Below are 26,242 nucleotides of genomic sequence, written 5' to 3'. Positions count from 1 at the left end.
GATATACAGATTTATAAATCATTAAACTAAGGAAGGATTGTAACTTCCCGTTAGAGATCATTGGGTGTATCTTGGAGATGAGGTTCTGGAGAGCCAATCAAAAGTTACTTATGTAGGTGTGGGCGGAGTTTAGCGTGGATGCTTCTGCGAAGTATGAACTGAACATGTTTATTTAAAATCTACAGGAGTGAATGATGTTGTTAGAGTATGAATTTAACAAATACAAAGTAACTATTAGTCTTAAGTATTTTGATAGTAACTATTAATCTTTAGGCTTCAACTTGGGTCTTTTTTCGAAATATATTTACCTAACTGCAGATCTGACCATAAATGACTCAAAATCACTCATTATGAGTAAGTTAGATGGAAAACTGTGTGGCAAATGCAGTTTTCCATCTTCTCATAATGAGTGATTTTATTCCAGTGGTTATTTCTCTCAGAGTTGGTTCTTTTTGAAAATCACAGTTTCTGTAAGAACTCATACCTGTGCCTACTGTACAAAAAAAGCTAATGAATATTTCCACTGTTATTGCCCATAAAAACAATATTCTCACAGTGGAGCCTTCAATTAAACTAAAGACCTTGCCTTGCTTACTTTAGTCTACATACTTAAGATTTTTGTTGAACATTACTCTAACTCTGAGTATACACTTAAACAGCAGCCAATACCTGGATAGAAACAAAATAACATACAGTATATTTTAATGGAAACAAAATAAGAAGGCTTTTTAAAAAATATTTCTAATGTTTTAACATTTTTTTCTTTACTTCGTCTTTTCTTTTGTAAAATTTATCTTCTGTGTTTCTATTACACTACCAGTCAAAAGATTTTTTATGTTTTTTTTTTGTAAGTCTCTTCTGCTCACCAATCCTGCATTTATTTGCTCCAAAATACAGCAAAAGCAGTAATATTGTGAAATATTTTTATTATTTAAAAAATAACTGCTTTCTATCTGAACATATTTTAAAATGTAATTTATTCCTGTGATCAAAGCTAAATTTTTAGCATCATTACTCCAGTCTTTATAGTGTCACATGATCCTTTAAAAATCATTCTTATATGCTGATTTGCTGTTCATAAAACATTTAGAATTATTATTACAATCAATATTTAAAGCAGTTGAGTACATTTTTCCAGGATTCTTTGAGGAATAGAAAGATCCACAGATCAGCATTTGTCTGAAAATTAAAGCTTTTGTAACAGTACATACTATACCATTCAAAAGCTTGGAGTCAGTATAATGTTTTTATTTTATTTAAATATATTTAAATAGAAAACAGTTATTTAAATAATAAAACTACACCAAAATTGTACTGTTTTTGCTGTACTTTGGATGAAATAAATGCAGGCTTAGTAAGCAGAAGAGAAAACATTTAAAAACATGAAAAAAATTTTTTTTATAGTTTTGCTACCAGTCAAACTTTTTTACTACTTTTGACAGGTAGTGTAGCTTTGTGCAAAAGTTCATTTTAATTAAAAAACAATAGCATGAATTCTGTTAAGGCTGTACAACCTTATATTTGCTTAATTTATGTTACTCTAAAATAATGCAGATCTTTTTTCTACCAGGCCGTGCTCTGTGAAGGTTTTGGCGGGCAAAATCCTCACTAATACGTTCAAATCATAGGGTTCAAATCAACAGTCACAGATCCCTATTTACTGTAAAGACGCATACATCTAATTTATCGTTAATATTTCACCAACATACTTTGGTCTATCGGCAAATCATACAAAAACAACAAAAAATCATTACTTTTTAGAATTAAAAAAATGAGCGTTAACCTGGTCAACGCCCCACCTGCTGGCGGCAGAGAAAAGAGATGCTAGAGAGAACGAATGGGCGCACGTGAGCTCTTCTCGGCAGTTGATTATTTGTCGTTTTAGTGTAATTTTTGTATGGTTTGTGCAGGATGCATCAGGCCATCACTTCAGCTCAGATAGCACACTGGTTTACTGTCGGGGTACAGTTTGCAAACATCACAATCACCGATGAAGTGAAAAAGCAGGCAAAGGCCGAAGCTCCAGATGCTGCAGACAGGTAACTTTTTAAAAGTCATGAAGGTTAAATGTGTTTTTGCTGATTAAAACTATTAATTTTACTATACAATTTTACTTTAAAAGGATTCAGACAGATGTTGAGCAATAAATATCAATGAAACGGGTATTTGTATGAAGTTTAGTTATCGCTAACGTTAATTAGAATAAAACCACCACGGGAGAGTCAATACGCATGAATTTTAGCAGATATATTTTAATGTCCTAAAATAAATATGAATGTATGACCCTTTAAGCCAAGTTTAGTTTTAATGGCTCTTCCATACTTATTTTCACAGTATATGGTTTGCTTTTAAAATGCCATTTTTGAATCAGGCTTTAGTGTTGCATAGAACAATATGAGTGACAGCTGGTGGTAAACTAGACTATAGAGACCCAAGGGCAATACCATACACACTTTACTCTGTTTGTGTGCATTTGCTGTAGGTCTGTGGAGGAGTTGTCAGGAGTTGAAAAGACTTCTCCAGAGAAGGCAGGATCAGATGAAGGAAACCAGAAGAGCAGGAGGCCAGAACTACCAACCAGTAATCACCCACATGCCAACATACCAACAAGATACTCTATTTGTTATTTGATTTCACTGATGGGATTAACTAGAATCAGTAATGTACTGTGCTATTGACATAAAATCTGTCCTACCGTCATGTTTGACTTCTGTAATTCCCATGTAATTGCGTAACTCACATTCACCCTTCAAACTGTTTTGACATGTGACCTTTGAACTATAGGTCCAGGAACCGCCCCCCCTTCACTGGCCAGTTATGAGTATCCGATTCTTCCTATTACTAAGAACAGACAAGAGGTACACGTATACATAAACAAGGCACATACAGACACATGTACTCATACTTTAGTGAAAGATTTAAGGACTGGTTATGATGTGTATTTTCTTATATGTGTATATATCAATCGCTCTCTGTGTTTGTTTGTGTAGTTGGTTTCTCTTATTGAGAATAACTCTGTGATCATCATTCGTGGAGCGACAGGCAGTGGGAAAACCACCCAGCTGCCACAGTTCATTCTGGATCACTATGCAGAGAAAAAGACGCCCTGTAACCTGGTTGTCACTCAGCCACGCAAAATTGGTGCCACCAGCATTGCCCGCTGGGTGGCACGTGAACGCAAATGCACCTTGGGCAGTCTGGTGGGGTATCAGGTACTGACTATCAACGTTTTACCTCAAAAGTGTGAATAGAATCCATATCCTGAATGGGAATAAAGTTATGATAAAACTCTTTTTTCCATATTGTGACATACATCCCAAGTGTGATTTTTTTTTTAAAAAGAAAAAAAATGTATGGCAGGGTGCTATGCATTGGTTGTGAGCATGGGCGACATTAGGGGGGGGCAAGGGGGGGCAGTTGCCCCCCCTGTGGTTAGTCATGGAGTCCTCGACAGCCCCGCTGCAACTGCTTTAGCCAAGCTTAGGCTCGGTTGTACTTGGGAACTAGACGGTGCTATATAACCCTCAAACGAAAGCAAAGCAATTGAAGATCTGGCAAACTATCCAACGTGTTTTTGCAGCGTTGAGCAATGTAGCCAATCACAGACATATCTGTTGTTTCCGAACAGTCTTGTCAGAATTCACTCACTGCTGAAAGCGCCTGATCGGTTTTTATTAAGTGCCGTTTTGTGCGCTCGTGAATCATCTTGAGTGTAGACTCGATGTAAATAAAATATTAATTGTGTAGTTTAGAGAGCTTTATTAATTATAACGGAATTTTGTTAGATCTCTATGAAATTTTAGTGATAATAAGGGGAGCGTGCTTTGCACTTTCCAGGCTATAATCCATTTAGAATTTGTATGAAACTTTCGTTTTTCGGCACATGCAAGCTGATATGTTTTGGGAGTGACATTTGCATATTTACGCTGGGTTTATTCTCGAAATAACGGTGAAGCAATAGACGGGATAAAAATATATTTTCCCCTTCTCCCAAAACAACTTACTGTTTCAGCTAAGTTCAGTTTTGTATGTAATGGCAAAATGTTTATATTTAGTTTCGTTTTTTATTTAGCTAATTTAGAAAAACGCTTGGAGCAGTTTTTATTCGTTAAATATATATATATTTACCGAACAGCGCCCAGCGGAAGACTGATCATAGTCTGTTTGATCAGTTTGCCTTCTCAAATCATCACAATTGCCTAAAATGAAATCTATAGATATAAAACAGTTCAAGTATAAAACAATGGTAGTTTAAACGTTACAAATAAATGTGCGCTATATGCGCATAGTTTGTGCAGAAAGTGGAAGCTAAAGCTTGCAGGACATCGAGGCACCAGCGCGATCACTTGCATTTTTTTCATTGGAAGCAATTTAAAATTATCCGTCATTTTTGCTCACAAACTACGAGTAATACATCGAAAAAAACGTTACAGCATTTTTATAAAACAAGGAAAACAAAAATTATGTGCTTTCTGCCGTCTGGTTCTTGAACAGGAGTGCTTAACAAAATGAAGCGAAATGCATGCCTCACAGACATAATAAATACATTTATAGAAAGCTTTAAATTATTACTTAACGAAATAAAACAAATCAAAAGCACAAACTCTTTCATGTAATCCGTAAAGATGAATTTCCCTCTAAAGGCGCGTCCAAAAAGGAGATTGCGACACTGACTCAGAATACACAAATTAATTAATAAATAATTCATTTATGTCCTTACTCTTTCCTCGACACATTCATTGTTATTTATTTTTGCCGGTGCTTGGGGCGAGTTTTAGCCTATTGTGTGCGCTTGAACGTGGATTCAGCTGCGCTAAAGCACACTAAACGGTGTCTGAGTCGGTCTCAAAAGTGAAAGCGAAAGTGAAGTTTCGTGTTGTTTCCACCAGCGCGGCATTTTTTTTCTTCACCATAATTGATGGATGTCTAAATTATGAAAATAAGGAGAAGCCTAAAACAGGCCCGATGCCGCCCCGGTCTGAACTATGACGTGAAAATTGGCCCGAAGCCGTAGCCCTGGGGTGTAAAAAAAAGTCAGGGCCCATCGGCCCGGGCTGAAGTGCAGCGCTTTAATTGACTGCTTTGCTGTGCTGCAATACCCTAGGGCACTGTTTTAATGCTTACATCTGATTTTTTTTTCTTGCCCCCCCTGACTCAAGAGTCAAATGTCGCCCATGGTTGTGAGCATTAGAACTAAAATAAATTCCTCACGATTCCCTTCCCACTGAAGTAAACCTATTAATTTTTTTTTTTCTAAGTATGACCAGCTGCTAGACCAGAGGTGGCAAACCTGTTTGGCATGATGAGGCAAAAAAACTTTATCACTGCAAAGAGCCACACAACAGATGCGCAAACAACAGTATATCTGTCACAATAACTTATACACCTAATTATATAACGCAATAGTTTTCATGGATTTAAATTAGCCTACCTCCTTTTACTTTTACATATCAAGCATCAAGCGTGGACGGATTGAAGAGCCGCACAAGAGCAGTGAAAGAGCCGCAAGTGGCTCGCGAGCCACGGGTTCGCCACCCCTGTGCTAGACTCTTTAAATACCATGTACATTTATTTAATGTTTCTCTTTCCAGGTGGGTTTAGAAAAGATGGCGACAGAGCACACCAAGCTGATTTATGTGACCACAGGAGTCTTACTGCAGAAATTAGTGGGATCTAAAACACTCACAGAGTACTCACACATCTTCATAGATGAGGTACACAAACAATCAATTTATAGACATACACTGCCGCCACATTTAAACCACATTTACTTAATAATAAATACAGTAAAACAGTAATGCTGTGAAATATTACAATATAAAGTAAATGTTTCTACTTTTAAATACTTTCAAATGTTATTTATTCCTGTAAAGACAGCCAAATTTTCAGTATTAGTCCAGTATTCAGAGTCACATGATCCTTCAGAAATCAATCAAATATGCTGATTTGCTGCTCGAGAAACATTTCTTATCATTTATTTCTTACTATGTTGAAACCATGAGACATTTTCCAGGATTATTTGATAAATAGGAAGTAAAAAAAAAACAGCATTTATTTGCAATACATATTTTTTAACAATGTAAAAGACTTAATGATAAATTGAATGTGTCTTTGCTGAATAGAAGTTTTTTTTTTTAAACAAGAAAAAAATCTCGCTCTAAACTTTTGAGTGTTAGTATAGGTTTATAGAAACATTATCCAAATGCACGTATAAGACTAGTGATAGTCACAATACCAAAAGTTTAGTAGTTTCAATTATACCATACTGGTGAAATTTTATTATACAAATTTGAATATACCAGTAAAAACAAATATGCTATTATGAAAAAGTTAAATTTGAAAACAATGGCATGTACACTTAATTGTTTGCTATTTACCCTGGTTTAGGTCCATGAGAGAACAGAAGAACTTGACTTCCTGTTGCTGGTTGTCAGAAAACTGCTGCGGACCAATTCCAGATATGTCAAGGTTTGTGCAACACACATACTTTAAAGGGATAGTTTAACCAAAAATAAAAATTGCCATTAATTACTCACCCTCATGTTATTCCAAACCTGTAAACCTGTTTTTGCTGAAATCTAAGTGCTTTTTGACCCTTATAGACAGCAACGGTACTACCATGTTCGACAAGGCCCTGAAAGGTATTAAGGACATCGTTAAAATAGTCCATGTGACATCAGTGGTTCAACCGTAACTTTATGAAGCTGTGGACGCACCCGGATGCGCTGAACCTTGTTTACAAGCAGAGGAATGCAAGTGCATGCGTTGTGGTACTGTTGTGAACGTGCGTCAAAGACTGACAAAAATGAGAAGAAATTATTGAATAAAGTTGTTATTTTTGTTTACTCTGCGCACAAAGAGTGTTCTCGTAGCTTTATAAGATTGCAGTTGAACCACTGATGTCACATGGACTATTTTAACGATGTCCTTACTACCTTTCAGGGCCTTGAACATGTCAGTGTCAGAAAGCTCTTGAATTTCATCAAAAATATCTTAATTTGTGCTCCGAAGATGAACAAAGGTCTTAGAGGTTTGGAACAACATGAGGGTTAGCAATTAATGACAGAATATTAATTTTCCCACCTCTCTTTCTGTAGGTCATTCTGATGTCAGCCACCATAAACTGTGCAGAGTTTGCAGAATATTTTGGAACTCCGATCCGCAATCAGATGAATCCAGCGTACGTTTTTGAGGTGGAAGGAGCTCCATATGCCATTGAAGAGTTCTACCTGGATGAGCTCAAAGCCATCCTACCTCTTGGAGTCAATGTATGGCAAGCATAAAAAAATGCTATTTTTAGTTTGACATTTTAATTCTATATATAAACATTTGTGTGTATGTGTCAGGTGGACCTAACCTTCCCAGTAGACCCTTGTATCACAGAGGAGATGTATAATGTTGCCGTCTCTCTCATCCAGAGCTTTGATGAGATGGAGGCTAAAGATCAAAGGTCAGTAATCACAATGAGACACACATACACTACAGTTTATGTGTTTTTGAAAGAAGCCTCACCAAGTCTTTTTCACCAAGGTATTTGATAAAAATACAGTAAAACAGTGATAGTGTGAAATAGGGCTGCACGATATTGGGAAAAAATTACATTGCGATATATTTTTTTTCTTGCAATATATATTGCGATGTGTACAAATTCATTTATGTTCATCAGGTTGTTTTGAACTGCTTAAAAATCAAATAATAATTCAAGAATAATTGGGGTAATTTTGTAAGCATTTTCAAAGAATAAAAAAAATGTAAAAGTAGAGTATAAGCAAAACCCTGAAATAAAATACTTTTTAAAGCTTATTTTGGGTAGTTTCATAAACAGTTTGACTCACCTTATTCACTGTCAATTCAGGCAAATCAAGGCTCTAATATGAAATTAATAATGAATGTTGCTTTTACCCTGTTGAAAGGGAAATCAGCTTCTTCCTTTCACGAAAAACAATAAAAGCTTAGCCAAGATGGAGGAACAGCTAGCTGATCATAGCTGTTACAGGGATAAAATTTTTTAGCAGCAGAGCTACTGCAAGCAATTTTTAGTTTTGGAAATCCATTTATCTTTGTTTATTTATCTTTGCTGAAACTTCCGCGTCTTTAGGAGAGCGCGGGTCATGGTTGCTTAGCAACGGCAGACGCCACTCTGCCACTCAAGTTACAGAGCGCTTTGGAAAGAAGGAGAAAGCGGCACGCCTAGCGTTTTCCACGTGTTTTTAGGCGTGACGTGAACGGTCCCTTAAATTCTTAGTGTTTCCGCGAGTTGTGGCAACAACTGCCAGGCACTCCCGACAAAGCACCTGTTTTTGGTCAGCAGCATCCTTTTTGTATCCAAAATACTTCCATATGACCGACGTTGCGTTTCTTTTTGCGACCAAATCTTCCATTTCGGCACTTTTCTCCCGTCCCGCGCTCATTTCGCCATGCGTACGCAGAGACTGCATGCATGAAGTAGGTGAAGCAACGTGTGCATTGTAGTTTTTAAAGAACCCTTATGCATGAGTTAATTACTTTACTTTAGACAAATATAAATCCGTGAATAGAAAGTTTAGAAATATAGAAAGTACATTTTTAAATCAGACACATAATTATTTTTTTTTGCCCTGCATCGTGACTGCCACGATGTGACTATCGCGCATGCGTACATCGCGATGACGATGCTGAAACAATCTATCGTGCAGCCCTAGTGTGAAATATTATCACAATAAAAATAACTTTTCTTTTTTATTATGTTAAAATGTAATTTATTCCTGTGATCAGAAATCATTCTAAATCATTGGTGCTAAAGAAACTTTTTTATTTATTTAAATCAGTGTTGAAAAAGTTGTGCTGCTTTATATATATATTTTTAAATAGTGATACATTTTTTCAGGATTCTTTGATGAATAGAAAAAAAGTAACATTGTAAACTGTCACTTCTGACTAATTTATTGCTTCCTTGCTAAATATTAAAAGTATAAATTTATTTATTTTTAAAAATTACCCCAAAGTTTTGAATGTTACTGTATATTTAATATTTTAATTTTTTTGGGAGATCAGCAATGCATGAAATGTTGTGCATCTTTGTTTGTTGTATGTTTAAGGATTAAAATCATATTTTAAGTAATTTAAACTTAATTCACTGTGTTTGCGTGAAACAGGTCCTCAGAGCAAACCGGAAGTGCTACTCATCCAGAGAGAGGTAGTGTGCTTGTGTTTCTGCCTGGGCTTGCTGAAATACAGTATATGAAGGAGGCCCTTGGAAAACTTGTGCGCAAGAGGTATGTCTTTATATAGTGTGTTTAAACAAGCATGCTTTTGTATAAATGTGTTAATATGTGTTTGTTGGCTCACAGGTTACAGGTATATCCTCTTCACTCTACTGTCACTCTAGAGGAGCAAAATGGAGTGTTCCTGGTTCCTGTACCAGGATACCGTAAGGTAAAATTGACTTATTGTATGTTTAGAGTGTTTGAAGGATGTAATGGTATAAACTCCTGCTCTGTTTGTACTTACAGATTATTCTCTCCACAAACATTGCCGAGAGTTCTGTCACTGTGCCTGACGTTAAATACGGTGGGAGTTTATTTTTACACCATCTGTGAGTTCCTGAGGTCATCCTATAGTAATAAGTATAACATATGCATTATTTTCTGTGTTATGCAGTGATTGACTTCTGCCTTGTGCGCCAATTGATTTGCGATAAGGAGACCAATTACAGATGTCTTAGAATCAACTGGGCCTCCAAGACCAGTTGCAACCAGCGTCGAGGTGCTGCATATATGGGCTGATGTTTAACAGCACAGATTTACTTGGTTCTTGGGTTTTCTGAAATGCAGTCTATTTACGTCTTATCCTGTACATCCTCCCAGGTCGTGCTGGACGCGTATCTAAAGGCTTCTGTTACAGACTGGTGACGAGACATTTCTGGCAGAATGAGATTCCAGATTTTACAATCCCAGAGATGCTGGTAGGAGAGCAATTGCATGTATACCAATGGCAGCAAGACTTGGAAGATATTCAGAAACAATAATTTTTTAATTCTAAGGTCTTTTTTTTAGTTGGTTATAGCTGTGTGTGTGTGTGTATGTGTGTGTTGAATTGCAGCGATCACCATTGGCCAGTACCTTGTTGAAGGTGAAGTTGTTGGATATGGGAGATCCCCGCTCGGTTCTCTCCACGGCCCTCACACCACCCAACCTCTCTGACATTGAAAGAACCGTCCTGCAACTAAAACAGGTCAGTAACACTTAGTGGTTGTCGGTAACTTCTTGATTGTTGGTTGCAAATTTTAACAGTTTTAACAGATTAATGTTGAACTTCTGACCTGACATTAAAATTACATGATGTATGAATGCAAGCACACAACATTTTTGTGTAACAGTTTTAAATATTGACAGGAAGTGACATTATTAAGTGAGCAAATACTTACCTTTAATGTAGTAAAAATGATTTGATATCCTAGTGATTATATTGGTTAATTTTACAGTTTGTGTATGAATATTGTAGTTTGTTTGTGTGTGTGTGTGTGTGTGTGTGTGTGTGTGTGTGTGTGTGTGTGTGTGTGTGTGTAATTAGCTTTTATGTTTATCTTCTCAGCTCTTATTTTAAATTAGTTTTTAGTAATTTTATGTGTATTAATAGTTTTAATTTAAAGGGTTAGTTCACGTCCAGAATAAAAAAATCCTCACCCCTATATCATCCAAGGTGTTAATGTCTGTCTACAGTCGCAAAGACATTTAGGTTTTTGAGAAAAACATTCCAGGATTTTTCCAGGATTGAAGTGGACTACAGTGGGAGCCAGTGGGTTGGTCCAAACTGCAGTTTTAATGCAGCTTCAAAGGGCTTTACATGATCCCAGCCTAGTGAAACGATCGGCCATTTTCTAAAAAATTAAAATATATTTACTTTATAACCACAAATGCACTAAAAAAAGAAAGACATGAACATCTTGGATTAACTTATCAGGAATTTTTTGTACTGGAAGTGAACTAATCCTTTAAGTTTTAGTTAGCTATAATAAATAACCCTGACCTGTGTGTGTGTGTGTGTGTGTGTGTGTGTGTAGATTGGAGCTCTTTCTGTGCATAGCAACAGTCAGTTTGATGGCGATTTGACATTTCTGGGTCGTGTGTTGGCGCACCTGCCTGTGGACCTGCAACTGGGCAAGCTAGTCGTTTTTGGACATGTGTTCGGCTGTCTGGAGGAGTGTCTTATCATTGGTATAACATTTTGTGTATTAGTGCATGTGAAAAATCTGTATATCATTTGTATAACACATTATCAGGTTGTACCATGTTGCCATGAAAAAAAAATGATAGAAAGATATAAACTCTTTCAGCTGCGTCTCTCTCGCTGAAGAGTTTCTTTGCTATGCCATCACTGCAGCAGCTGGCTGGGTACAGGTAGGTTGACCTTTGACCCCACTTACACTTCAGTGGTTATCTGAATCAGGTTTACACTTGATTCTTGTCTCTGTTTGACCTTACAGGAGCAAGTTGAGCTTTGCACAAAATGTTCCAAGTGACTTCATTGCTTTTGTCAATGCCTTCAAGGTACGAAATGCCAAATTTGAGCAATTCTAAGTAGACTTGTTTAGATTATGATCTCGTAAAGTACGGTTTCTGTAATTAGTTACTACATAGTAGTTTGGTAACAATATAGTTATGGGCCAATATCAACTGTTTTTGTTTTTTTGTTGTTCAGGCCTGGTACACATCTAGAGCTAAAGGAGAGCTCAGACACCCAAAGGTAAAAATATATATTTATCATATATTTGAAGATGGTAAAGGAAACTTCGGGGCTTATATACAAATGATACAAAAGTTTTTTGCCCCAATAAACCACTAGATGGAACCCTACTCAAGATATGTTTTTATATTTACCTTGGCACACTGTCTTAAAGTCAGTGCATTGTATACATATATGAACAGTTAAAATATGTAACCAGAATGTGTTGGGTGCACACTTTTTTTTTTTTTTTCAAATTTCAGGATGAGCTGGAATGGGGCAAAGAGAACTGCATTCAGATCAAACGAATCAGAGAGGTAAATACAGAGTGCGCACACACAAAATATGCCCATTTTATACAAAATTTGCATTTTATACTCATTGAATGTGTGTTACAGGTGGCAGAGCTCTTTGAGGATCTGAAGAAGAGAGTGGCCAGATTTAACATGCACATCAGCAGCTCCTCAAACCCCACAGACTACACCAGCCTGCACAAGCAGAGATTCATCCTGCAGGTATACACACACACACACACACACACACACACACACACACACACACACACACACACAGCAATACACTATACTACACTACTGTTTTTAAGAAAAAAAAAATTAATTAAGCAAGAATGTTTTAAATTGAACAAATGGGACAGCAAAGTCCTATTGTTACATTTATACAAATGATGTTCTTGATAAAGAACACATTATGTTCTTTTGGACTTTCTATTTATCAAATAATCCTGAAAAAAGGTATCACAGTTTCCAAAAAAATATATTAGTTGTTTTAACATTTATAAAAAAATAATTAATGTTCTTTAGCACCAAATCAGCATATTAGAATGATTTCTGAAGAATCATGTGACTCTGAAGACTGAAGTAACGGCTGCTGAAAATGCAGTTTTGCGATCACTGGAATAAATGACAGATTTAAAATAGAAACAGAAAGCTGCTTACCAAAACTGCCTTGGTAAGCATAAGAGACTTGTTTCAAGAACATCAAAACGATCTTACCGGCCCTAAAACCCAAATGGTACTGGATGTTTTGAGTGTGTGATACAATGGAATGTGATCTGTTTATACTTTCTTTGTCTTTCTGGATTAGGTTGTCATTGCGGGTGCATTCTTCCCAAACTATTTCTCTCAGGGAGAGATTGATGAGCAGCTGGCATCTAAGGAACTTTCTGGAAACGATCCGAAGACCACCATTATGGTACCAGTGTCTCCACTTACAAAAGTCTGTCAAAAACTACTGTCATTGTGGAGCAGTAGTTTGAAATAAATCTTGCTGAGCAAGTTGAATTTTATAAATGTTTAGAGCTAGCTAGATAAATAACACTACTGGTTTAATTGCACAGATTGTGAAGGTAACTTTAAGGTAGTAACATTTAAAGGAGCCTCATTTAGAACCAGAACTGGTACTTCAGACTTGAAATGAATTAACCAATTATTTGTGTACTTGTGTAGAGTATGTCTCTGGTGGCTAGCCTAATGCCTTTTCCCTCTCTCAGATAAGGAATCTGCCTCCATTTGCATTCCTGTGCTATAAGCAGCTACAGTCACTGTTCCGTCAATGTGGACAGGTCAAATCAATCGCTTTCGATGGATCCAGGTAACTTGCATGGATAAACACAGTGAAAATTCTGTTTGAAAATCTATTTTTGCCACAGAATAATAATAATAATAATAATAATTTGTAATGCTTTCTCCTGGACCATCAAGTTTATCTTGCAATTCATTCTTTCTTTTGCATATCACAAAGTTGTTCTGCAGAGATAAGGCAAATGATAACATTGCAATTCAAGACTAGTGGAGTCATGATTTGTTATTGATATAATATTGTTTGCCAAATTCAGAAAGCACTTGCATTGAGCAGGCAGGAATGAATAACTTGGTAGGCCACTGGGATTTCCTTTGGTGATCCTAATGGCCAAACTAGGCCAGATGGAACTGTAGTATGTCTGTGTTTCCCCTAGGTTTCCAGCTACTTTAGCCTACTTTGTGTAATAACGAAAACATTTATTTCAGTGAAAAAAATAAGTCAAAAACTCTCTATTTTAACATTTTGGACAATAGGCCTCTACATTCTTTTTTTTTTTTTTTTTTTTTTTAGAAATTCTTATGTGCTTTAATTTTTCTGATAATCAAATGAAAGCATAAACATTTATTTATTTTTAATCAAATGAAAGTTTTTTTTCTACAATTAAGTGGTTAATCTTGTTGTAATATTTATTTTTTATCATATATATTGTTTTAAGTAAATTATTTAAATAGGAATATATGAACACCTACATTATACTGTACAAAAGTATTGAAATATTTTATATAATTTAATAACTACATCTTTTAAGTTTTATCTTGAACCGTAAAATCTATTAAATAGCCTATATTTAACCAACACAAACTTATTACTGCTGTAGTTTTGTTACTCTGAATTTAGTCTTAATCATTTAAGCTCTTTTTTTTGACATCAGTTTTTTTAGATGTTTCGTCCGGTTATTACTGTCAATCATAGCAATGACTCACGCATATTTAGCCGATTTACTCGCATATTTTTTTTAAACTGGCATTTGTCATTCTTGAAACGGTATACATGGACGTTAGGGGTGGGAGAAAAAATCGATGCATCGATGCATCGCGATTCTCTCTTCAACGATTCTGAATCGATTCCTAATATTCCAGAATCGATTCTGAGCATTTTTTTTTTTTTCTGCATATGGCACGTGTGCGCGCTAGAGACGCGGCTGGCTACAGCGCACAGAATCTGCACTGTGAGACACGTGCGCATTGCTTGACAGTGTGCTTCCATCCGCCGTGTTTTACTTTAGATATGCGTTCATTTCTGCCGTCTGGAACGCAAGAAACTGTTGCACTGACAGACTCACGTGCGCTTTGTGTTTGTTCGTCCTAAAGCACGATTGCGGACGCGGTTAAATGCACTTGCATTTTGGAATAGTTTCAAACGAAACTGTACATACAGTCAGTTATGTTTTCAGAGCAGGACAAAACATCTGATATATTGAAATAGATCTGTGCATCAGTGGCGTTCCGTCCATATACAGTAAGCTGCTAATGCTCTGCATATCCAGGCTGTCAGAGAGAATGCGTTCACGTGTTAAATAATATAAACATGCTTATAAATGAATCCCTTATTTGAATCTTCTGGGCAAGCAGATTCTCCGTATCTTCCTTGACTCCTCAGAATGAATGCGCATTCTGTTTTGCTGGCGTGCGCGTGATTACATTCGTGGGGTAAGCTGTCCGCGAAGCGCTCGCCCAAGCGGAAAAACGCGCTGTTGCTGCCAGATCCTGATTGCCAAAAATGTATTGTATTTTTGTATATTATATATAATATGTATATTTTCATAATTTCTCAACAATTCAAAAGTTTAAAGTCCACAGAAAAAAATAGCCTATATAAAATGGATATATATTTTTTAAAAATAATTATAAACAGGAAAAAGGAAATATTAAAATATGATTTCGTCTCTGATTTTATTGGTGTCTAAATAATGTAAAGATATTATTATTTTTGGTATTACTGGTGGTTTTAGCACTCAGCATACCTGGTAAATAAAAGTGTCACCTCTCGCCACTGCTGTGCATTAGTTTGAATGCAGCCTGTTAAAGTTCCCTTTCTATGATCTCATCAGTAATAATAAAATGGCAGTAATGCTGAGGAAAAAAGAAAAACTATTGTCTGTAAACTTTCGGATACCTGAAGAAAACTTATTTTAAATAAGTAATTGTTTTAAAAAGTACCTTGCTTACATGATTTAAAAAATAAAGTAAAGTTGGCCCAAATTAAATTTGATATAAAACAAATATGAAAATGTAGCCATGTGCAGTACTATTGAAAACTGAGAATGTGACCATCGTGATATTTAGTTGTTAATGAAAACAGTAATTAAATTAAATTGAATCTTGAAACCAGTGAAGATTGACACACCTACTTTTACAGAGATTCCAACTATAAACAAAAAGCATAGAAACTGCAATTTTACATGTTTTTAAAATTGTAAAGTTGTATTTGCACAGCAGAAGAATTAATTGGGGAAAAAATGTAGATCAAGAATCGTTTTGGAATCGGATCGTGACTCCCAGAATCGGAATCGGATCGGATCGTGAAGTGCCTGAAGATTCCCACCCCTAATGGACGTTTGGTCCTCTTAGACAAAACAACACTTTTCTTCGATTGTGAATGGATTAGTAGAGAAAACGAACAAAATACGCTCATATTACGGCACAGTACAGTTGACCGGAAATTACTTAGCTGGCTTGTCTAAACAAGGAAGTAATTCTTGCATATGGTCAATTAAGTGACAGACCAACTTTTGATTTATTAATCCAAAAATCAACAAATTCCGTGACATTCCACACTATAGTAAATTCCGTTTTTATGAATGGAGTCCGCGATCCCATCCGTGTTTTCGCGGAGGAGACATTGTAAACGCGCGACCATGTAGAGACAGAAATGACATGCCTTCGTGTAAATAAGATAAATAACATAAGGCAATTTAGTTTGTTTAATAAATGAACAATGTATAGACCTGTTCTATAGGAAAGATAACCTTAAATGACTTCTATTGTGATCTGGCGCTATATCGAAAATAAAATGAACTTGACGTTCAAGGGGGGCGGGGGGTGCCGTTGGTATCACTGTATGTGATATCATGCATTGAAGGAAATGTGAAATTGAATGTTACAAAATATTTCTTGAACTAAATATGCATAATAAGTCCTTTTATTCACAAAATGAGGGGCCTCTTATAAAAGATATATAATTTTATAAAAATAAAGATTTATTTTAGAAAAAAAAGTCACAAGTTGCAAGATGTTAACTCAAATTTGTAAGATATACACTCTTAAATTGTGAGCAATAAGGCCCGATTTGTGCAGTAAACTCGCAATTTGGTTTTAAATTAGAATTTTGATATGTTAACTTGCAATTTTGAGAAAAAAAAAAGTCTTTTTTTTTTTTTTTTTTTTTTTTTTGCAGAGCGTATGTGGAGTTTTACCGGTCTTGTGTGAGGGAGACAGGCGTGTTACCCGAGGTCTTGTTGGCATTGCTGCGAGCACGGCAGACTCCAGCGCTTCACCTGCAAGTACACCACGCAGATGAGGTAGAGGCCCACGCTAAAGGAAAGCCCATCGCACACCTACGTTACACAAGGTGACTGCAAGTCCACATACACACAGACCTCGACAAAGACGCGTGCAGTTTTCAAACAGAAATCTCTCTTTCAGAGTTACCGTGGATGTTCAGAGACATGCTGTGGCTCCTGTTGGAGTTCTGAGCAGCACTGTTAATCCAGAGAAACTTCCATCCAGCAGGGATTTTATCATTAACATCACAGAGGTGAAAACTAACAACTCAGCCCTCTTAATTTTGTTTTTGAAAGCTTTTAGAGAAATGTAACCTAATTATGACTAATTCTTGGTTCATCTTTTTGAACAGTGTGCAGGTCCATAATGTGTATAATTGTGTGTAGGTGATCGATGTGGGCCATTTTTGGGGCTTTCGGACAGATGAGAGCAGCGTAGAGAAACAGTGTCAGTTAACAGCAGCCCTAAACATGAGAGATCTGCGACCCCTATCTGTGTCTCTCTATCCAAACCTGCTGTGTGTGGCCCCCTTTAAAGATGGACAGCTAATGGCCAAATACTACAGAGCCAAAGTACTGCACATCCTAGGCAGCAACGTAGAGGTAAATGCCATACATGTTCCAGTGCAGAACAAAACATTTATGTCTATAATTATTGCTCTATGTATATGTGACCCTGGACCACAAAACCAGTCGTAAGTAGCACAAGTATATTTGTAGCAGTAGCCAACAATACATTGTATAGGTCAAAATTATAAATTTTTCTTTAATGCCAAAAATCATTAGGATATTAAGTAAAGATAATGTTCCATGAAGATATTTAGTAAATTTCCTACTGTAAATATATCAAAACTTAATTTTTGATTAGTATTATGCATTGCTAAGAACTTAATTTGGACAACTTTAAAGGCGATTTTCTCAATATTTTGAATTGTTTTGCACCCTCAGATTCCAGATTTTCAAATAGTTGTATCTCGGCCAAATATTGTCCATAAACCATGCATCAATGTAAAGCTTATTTTCTAAGCTTATATATATATGTATTGTGAATGTGTGCAGGTGTTTTTTGTAGATTTTGGCAACACCTCTGTTGTCCCGTGCAGCAGTCTGAGAGAGCTCCCATCTGATCTCATGAGTCCCCCCTTTCAAGTATGTATTTTTTTTTATTTTTGAAGTAAAAAAAAAACTTTTTATTATGTAATGTTTTGACATATCAAAGGGATAGTTCACCCAAAAATGAATATTCTTGCATTGTGGTACTCTCATGAATGCACGTCAAAGGCTGACAGGGAAAAGAAGAAATTGTTGCATAAAGTTGTTATTTTTGTTTTTATTTGTGCACATATTCGTGGCTTTATAAAATTTAAGGTTGAACCACTGATGTTACATGTACTATTTTAACAATGTCCTTACTACATTTCTGGGGATTGAAAGTGGTAGTTGATTTGCTATCTATGCAGGGTCAGAAAGCTCTTGGATTTCATCAGAAATATCTTAATTTGTGTTCTGAAGATGTACAAAGGCCTTACAGGTTTGAAACAACATAAGGGAGAGTAATTAATGACAATTTAAATTTTTTGGTGAACAGTCCCTTTAATATCCAAATAAAAAGTTAATTAAAATCATTGTAATATTTGTCATAAGTCATTGTGAATATGTGGTATATCTCCCAGCTCTATTACAGTTGGATTTTTAAATCTATTTCAGTAAACCATAAGCTGTATCTGTTTCATTGAAGGCACAGGAGTTTTGCATTGGAGGCATGGGCCCATCTGCACAGTCGCTGATTCTGGGTGGTCGTTGGAGCAGTCGGGCACGTAACCGTTTTAAGACGCTCACGAGCGGCCGCTCTGCCATCGTGTCCCTCTTCTCCATTCTGCACGGAGTCATGCGCGTTGACCTGCACATGTCCATGGAAACGGGCGATGTCAATGTGGCGGACCTCCTAGTACAGGAAGGACATGCCCGCCGCATCCCTGAAAGCTTTGAGAGTCAGGTAACTATGGCCATATCACAGAAATGTCTACCTGACCAATTTTATTGACATTTTTAATTATTTAAGTGCAATTTTTTTTACATTTTACTTTCCACTGTTGCCTAGTAACAAAGAATAACTTCTGAAATATGCACTAAAATATATGTGACCCTGGACGCAAAACCAGTCAATTTGTTTTTTTTTTTAATTTGAGATTTATCTTCTGGATGATAAACTTTCCATTGATGTATGGTTTGTTAGAATAGGACAATATTTGGCAGAGATACAACTACTGTATTTGAAAATCTGGAATCTGAGGGTTCAAAAAAATCTAAATATTAAAGGTCCCATATTGTACACATTTCTGGAGGTTTATTTTAGTTGTTGATGTCCTTAAGAATATATATTTGCGGTATAAGTGCCAAAATCCATCTCAATATATTTTTACAGCTCCTTTTTTAGGAGCTCTGTCAAAAACAGGTCGATTTTGACCCATCTAATTAATATTCATGAGCCTCTCTTCTGATTGGCCTGTTGTTTTCTGAGTGACGCACAGCCAGGCCAATCACAGGTAACAACGGTAATGTATGCTTTAGCCGAGCCCAGAGCCATAGAGAGAGCCTAGCCTGCTGATACTCAACAGGATATTTCAGAATGATCATTAATGTTTTTTCTTTTTCAAACACCGAATGCAGTAAGCTACATAACTGTTGCTTTAGTAAAGCCCCTTTCACAATGCGCGCTGATTCTGGAAAATTACGGGAACGAGCGCTGCGTGAACGAAAGCCAGAACCATAAAGGCAGTGTTGTAGTGATGATGCACGTTATCATGCGACTCTTCACGACGAAAGAATACGTGCAAAGTGGAATGAAGCGGCGATCGGGCAGAGCCAGCTCCTCACTATCAGCGCTGAAGCACAGTTTGTTCAGGTTAGTTTCAGTTTAGTAAAACGTACCCGTCGCATTACATCTCACATCCAAACGTCACATGTCTTTATGGGTTGTGTGTAAAGCACGCACAGATTCCGGAAAACAACTGTGAATGAACCAAATCAAACAACTCCGGAACAAATCATGGGACACATTATCCGTGTATTTACCGGACTGGCTGTGTGAAAGAGGCTGAAGTTGACGTGCCACTGGTCTCTTATATTCACGTTGTTCTGAAGCCTGTGCAATGATGTAGTTTCGACATCTATCGACTGAACAGGGTTTTCTCGACTTGTTTTCGTGTTGTTGTTGCTTAGCAATGTTATGGACACGATATTGTCTGGGTTTGACAAAAGGAGGGTGGGACGTGATTGGTGCTCGGGGTGGTGACTGAAGGCAGTGACTGAGTAGATCGGACGTCACAGTGGCTCGTGAAAATGAACAGCTACTTTAAGCAGGCTGTGTTGGGGCTGGGCGGTATACCTTTTCATACCGAATACCGGTGTTTTTTTTTTTAATGATATTCATTTTTCATATACCCCAATACCGGTGAGTGTGTGCGTACAAAGCGCTGGGAACACGTATGTTGACGCAAACAGAAACCGCAGCTTGCACGTGCTTGTCTGAAGCAACACATCTGAGGTGTGGACGTATTTCAGTATATCTGAGAAAGACCCAGGGTTAGCGATTTGCAAAACTTGTAATGCCGAAATTTCAAGAGGGGGTGTGTCTGCAGTGATGAGAGCAGAGATCGGCGCATTGTGCGCAGACAGATGTAGCTTTCAGTGAGAGAAAAACAATGGCTTTACGTTGGTGTTACGTCGCAATATTTTAAAGATATGTCTTTTCTATATACTGTATTTTTATTAATATTTATGTTTTAAAGCCAATGGATATCACACAAGCAACGTGGAAACTGATCAATATGTTAAAGTGAAAGTAAAAACTGACTTTCAGCATCTGATGTGCATTCTTTCAGACAATGAGAGACGATTATACTTCATATGCTGATATTAATTTAGTCCCTTAATATTTTTCTTGTGCCCCGAACATGGTGGGAAAAATAAATAAAAAAGAAACGTATTTTGTGTAAGGTTTGTTTTTGAAAGTCTTAAATAAAGCTCTTAATTTTCATTGATGACTGCAGTGTTATTAGGGGGTTATGAAAGTCATAATTATGATTTCAGGTGGTCTAAAATGTGGGGACTGAAAGACAAGAATTGCGATGAAACTTCAAAAGGCTATCCATTGAATAAATATGAGCGCTGCACGTTTCAAAATCATTTGTTGCGCTACTTTGTATACTACCATTCTGACAGCGCCTCCTGCTGGAAGAGAAACGCGTAGACTTGTAAATGTGAACTTGTGAAGAATGCACAATAAAGTGTTGTGTATTTTGACTGCAAATCATGAATTCTGATTTCTTCACCTCATTACAATTATGAGTGCCACTGTCACTTCTTTGTGAACAGCAGCATTTTGTGAGACCAATCAAACCTGGGTTAATACTAGTCCGGTCAATGTAAGCCAATATACTGCAGTAATTATTCTCTAATTTATTAGGAAATGTGGTTAACACCTAGTCATGCATGAAAAAAAAATAAATACCGTCATATACCGTGATACCGTATAATTTTGAAAAATACCGTGATATAAATTTTTGGTCATACCGCCCAGCTCTAGGCTGTGTGCAGTTTACTGTTTTGAAACTCATATGGTAGTTACATAGCCCCTAGACCTCAGTTATCATGAAAAAAGCCAGGAAATTTCGATTTTGACAATATGGGACCTTTAAGAAAAAATGGCCTTTAAAGTTGTCCAGATGTTCTTAGCAATGCATATTACTAAACAAAAATATAGTTTTGATATATTTACGCTAGGAAATTTACAAAAATATCTTCATGGAACGTGATCTTTACTTGATATTGATTTTTCAAAATCATTAGAATAATTTTGACCCATACAATGTATTTTTGGCTATTGCTACAAATATACCTGTGTGACTTATGACTGGTTTTGTGGTCCAGGATCACAAAAGGGAAAAAAAGTTAGGAAAAAATTACAAAAGCTAATTCTGCTTTTATCTTCCACTCTTCTCTTTTTGTTTATTCACAGCAATCCCATGAGGTTCTGGTGTCTCTGTATGAGGATATGGCCAGCGGCAGATTCACCCCTAGTTCTACTAGTGGTTCCTTGAACAGCAGGATGGAGGAAGACAAGCTGCTCCTCAACGAGCTCCTTCAGCACTTTTGTGCCGCTGGCAGCAGCGCCCCCAAGTGCAAGGTGCTGGCATAACAGCCCTGTGAATGTCTACATGTGAACTGTGGGGTGTATGTTTTCTGGGTCCTTAAATTCTGTTCTGTCACTGTGCAGGCTTTGGTTTATGGTCCCAGCAGCCCACATAAGGTCAGCTTTCACAGCATGAGCAGGATCAGCAACTTCAGGTAAGACCTGCTTGTCCATCTCACAGTGCACACAAGTTGCGTCCTAGGGAATGGATATTTTGAGTTTTGTGGGTTTGGTTTTGTTTGCAGGGCTGTTGGCATTGAGAGGGACAGTATTAACTCGGTAATGGTGAATGAAAATCCACAGGATGGGCATGAGAGGATGTTGGTGGCTGCAACTGTGTCTCTCAGTGCCTCAGGTATACACACAGTCAAATGATAATGACTGTTTGGGTTTGTCATGGTACACTACCATTCGAAAAATTGGGGTTAGTCATTTTAAAATGTAATATTTTCCAATATTACTGTTTTTATCAAATAAATGCAGCCTTGGTGAGTATGTGACTTCTTTCAAAAAGATGAAAAAGATGAAAAAAACAAAAAAAAACGTACCAACCCTGAACAATGAGTGTACTATCGAAGCCCGTTTCTGCCTCTGTATAAATATTTAATATAAAAACTTTTTCCTTGCAAATGCAAGTTTATATCTCGCAGTTCTGACTTTGTCTCAGAATAGCGACTTTGTCCTGCAATTGCGAGTTATTTCACGCAATTCTGACTTTATTTCTTAGAATTGCAAGCTTATATCTCGTAGTTATGACTATAACTTTATTTCTCAGAATTGTAAGTTTTATCTCACAATTCGGTCTATCACTTGCAATTGTGATTTTTTTATTATTGTTTATATATCTCATTCTGGCTTTATTTCTCCGAATTGTGAGTTTATATCTTGCAATTCTGACTATAACTCGCAATTACACATATTTTGCAATTCTGATTATATTTATGAGAATTGCGCATTTCTATCATGCAGTTTTGACTTTATTTCTCTTAATTGCGAGTTTATATCTCACAATTCTGACTTTCTAACTCGCAATTGCAAGTTTATGTCGTGCAATTCTGAGAAAAGAGTCAGAATTGCCAGTTTATATCTTGCAATTGTTACTTTATTTCTGTACTTTATAACTTGCTATTACAAGTTATATTCAAAGACAATTGAGAAGTCAGAATTGCGAGTTTGAATTATAGACTTCATGCAATTCTGATGGGTAAAAAGTCAAAATTGTGAGATGAAAAATCACAATTGCGAGAACAAAAGTCAGAATTGTGAGATAAAAAGTTGCAATTACCTTTATTTATTTATTTTTTATTCAGTGGCAGAAAAAGGCTTCTATAGTGTACAGATAACTTTTGACCAAAAAAAAAATACTACTATACTTCCACTACTCCTACTGTAAAACCATAATAAATTAATATTAAATGACCTTTAAACAGTAAACACATTTTTCAAATTAATGTATTAATTTATTCATTTTAATTTTACTAATTTATTTGTATATCAGTGGTGGCTATTTTTACGTTACGAGAGCTGGTAAGGTAGTGAAAAAAAATACATTTCAAGTTTTTTTTTTTTTTTTTTAATTCATGGTTCAATTCATGTTACAGGTTCTCGGATCTTGCTGAAAGAAACATCTCTGATGCCTCATATCCACGGCCTTCCCTCCATTGTTACTATGCTCTTCACCCCTGTCATGGAACTGCGGTAACAGTCACCATGGAAACGCTCACTCTCAATTACATATGCTGCGTCCCAATTCGTCTACTTGCACTATGCCCTAAAAATATGTACTCTTTTTGTGACGAAAAAGTACATACTTTTGAGTATGTAGCAGAATAGTAGGCAAGCTTTGGGACATACTACTTCGTCATAACTGTCTTTAACGGACGCTCTGTTGCTTAGTTACCTGAATTCTGTCACTGTTTAAACTGCCCTGTCAATCATCATTATCTACATTTAGTTTAATTTAATTTCCTACCGTATTAGAGAGAAATGAAGAGGCACGTTCTTTCACGAGTCTTTCATGCCGAGAAGTCTGCTTTTGTGTTTGCATAATTATGCATTTAAACGTTAATGACCAAACCTATCATTATAAAAGTTCATAATGTTGCTGCACATGAAATATAACGCGGATAACATAAATTATCAATGTGTAACCTGATGAAAGAATTTTTTTTTTATCACTCAAACCCCTTTCTCTCTACCTGTCCGTTGGTCGTGCATATCCTCCATGTTTGTAGTTTTTTAACAGTTTTTATGCGTGTTTGTAGTTCTAATCGAATCCTCGTTCACCGCGCAATGTGTTGTGGGCAATATTAGCCGTTAGAGTGTGCATTGATCCGCACTTCGAATTCCGAAGTTAAGTAGTAGACCATCCGGGAATCTTTGAAATACTTTTTTGAACATACTACGATTTGGGACATACTAATTCTATTTTCGAATACTATTTAGGACGGATAGTATGCGAATTGGGACGCATCAATAGATTCTCACATCATTCTGTAAAAAAAAAAAAAAACAGTTGGTGTTTGAGGGAATGATGTTCATTCAATCAACTACAAATTTTTACAAGAAAATGCTTTTGAACTGCAAATTACAACCCACACTTGTTTAACTTCATAACTATCCCTTTTTTGCATAACATGACGATTTGAATGTGTGAGCTGCGTTTAATTACACTGAGATGTATTCTGCAGTACTAATGAGGACAGGACCTGTTTTACTGGTGCGCTGTGTGGACTGGGCTGGAACTCAGTTTCCCAAAATGCAGTGCTGCCTGAACATGACATTGAGCTTGCCTTTGATGTCAAGTTTGATATTGAAGACATCACAGAGGTATGTTTTGCATGTCAGGATTATTTTGTATAAGTAGGCAGGCCCTTAGCTACAATAAATTGTAGGGTAAAATGTTTAATTTAGTGAGACCATCTGATGATTAAATGATGTTTATGTGTAGATAAATGCATTGAGAGGCACAGTGAACAAGCTGGTGTGTGACGGACCAAACGGCCTCACCAATCTGAACCCTGACAAGATCAGCAGCCTTCAGGAGGAGGCCCGGGAACGGCTTGTTGGGTACTCGATCACCATCCATCCTCCTCCTAAGACGTTTGAGAATCTCCATGACATGGGAATACTAACAGAAACACCTGTGATTTTTCTCTTTAGACTGTTCATTAAAAACCCTCCCAGGCCAGAGTGCACGCCTGTGTACTATGAGAAATTCAAGAAATGGAACCAGGTAAGAATCCTCTCTTCCTAAAATCTTCATTTCTTAAAGCTTCTCAGCAAAGTGAGTTCATCGGGTTCTTTCATTATTTGTGTCAGGTGGATCGCTCCCAGCAGATGGAGCTACAGGAGAAGGATGATGGGAAATCCAAAAGTGTGCTGTTTCAGCTACATCCAATCACCTTACTGAACATGTGAGGAGCATCATACGCAAGAGAATCGACTCCAAGCATTGCGTAAGACATGTTGTGGGGTTTTCAGTTTTATTATCAGAAAGTAGATGTTGACGGAAATGCTTGAATGTAACTTCTGTCAAATGTGCAGTGTTTTAGTTTTGTCATTTTTGTTACTTGAAAAATAATTGTAGTTGCACAATGCAGGGTTTATCAATCTGTGTTGAAAAAATATTATTCAGCTGCACTTTTTTTGTTTAAATTTAGCTGTAAGCTGAGTTGACCGTGTTCTTGCTGTAGTTCAATGTGCACAGTAAATAAGTGTTCAAATTGCTGGAATTTTCCTTTTTTCATGGTAAAGATTTCACCTATTAGTTTTCCATAACATTTGGGTACTATATTCCAAGCCATCTTAAACTGTACAATAGCTTTATGTGAGGAACAGACCAAAAAAAATGATCCACCTTTTTCTTCCTGTAAATTTTATGGGTTTGGCTTCCAGTCTCATCATTTCCAGTTATTTTTAGCTGTACAAAACTGCTCATTTTGCTGCTTGATATTGCAAATTGGTGTGTCTTACCTTATTATTTTAATGTATTATCTTAATTATGAGCACACTGGTTTGTATTGCAAACAGTTTTATCGTTTACTGCATGTTGTTATTCTTCTCGTTATTTCCCTATAGTGGATAAATAACTGGAAGTCTCACCCATAGGCTTACTTCCGCATTAAAGAAAAAGGTGGATATAAAATATAAAACCACAGCCTTAATATGTCTTTACTACTTGTCTGTCCCATAATGACCTTCTCTTGGTTCATTTAGTTCTGAATGACAAGACACCAGCC

The 26,242-nt window shown here is 36.6% G+C and overlaps 1 protein-coding gene across 1 annotated transcript; it reads left to right on the top strand.

Moving 5' to 3' along the window:
* The first annotated feature begins 1,911 nt into the window (after positions 1 to 1,911).
* Positions 1,912 to 25,674, top strand: tdrd9 (tudor domain containing 9). Its single transcript, XM_073834969.1, has 35 exons — positions 1,912 to 2,039; positions 2,483 to 2,580; positions 2,785 to 2,858; positions 2,991 to 3,212; positions 5,592 to 5,714; positions 6,388 to 6,468; positions 7,098 to 7,268; positions 7,347 to 7,450; positions 9,135 to 9,254; positions 9,330 to 9,414; positions 9,492 to 9,549; positions 9,640 to 9,744; positions 9,846 to 9,943; positions 10,081 to 10,212; positions 11,042 to 11,195; positions 11,315 to 11,378; positions 11,465 to 11,528; positions 11,680 to 11,724; positions 11,967 to 12,020; positions 12,102 to 12,218; positions 12,808 to 12,915; positions 13,214 to 13,314; positions 16,702 to 16,875; positions 16,950 to 17,061; positions 17,195 to 17,410; positions 17,867 to 17,956; positions 18,546 to 18,803; positions 21,828 to 21,995; positions 22,086 to 22,156; positions 22,247 to 22,356; positions 23,603 to 23,699; positions 24,692 to 24,830; positions 24,952 to 25,070; positions 25,164 to 25,236; positions 25,323 to 25,674. The coding sequence occupies exons 1-35, from the start codon at positions 1,912 to 1,914 to the stop codon at positions 25,419 to 25,421; spliced, it is 4,032 nt and encodes a 1,343-aa protein (XP_073691070.1). The 3' UTR covers positions 25,422 to 25,674.
* Positions 25,675 to 26,242: the final 568 nt, after the last annotated feature.

Source organism: Garra rufa, chromosome 2, assembly GCF_049309525.1.
Source record: "Garra rufa chromosome 2, GarRuf1.0, whole genome shotgun sequence".
In the NCBI taxonomy this organism is placed as follows: domain Eukaryota; kingdom Metazoa; phylum Chordata; class Actinopteri; order Cypriniformes; family Cyprinidae; genus Garra; species Garra rufa.
This window is presented reverse-complemented; position numbering and strand designations above follow the sequence as displayed.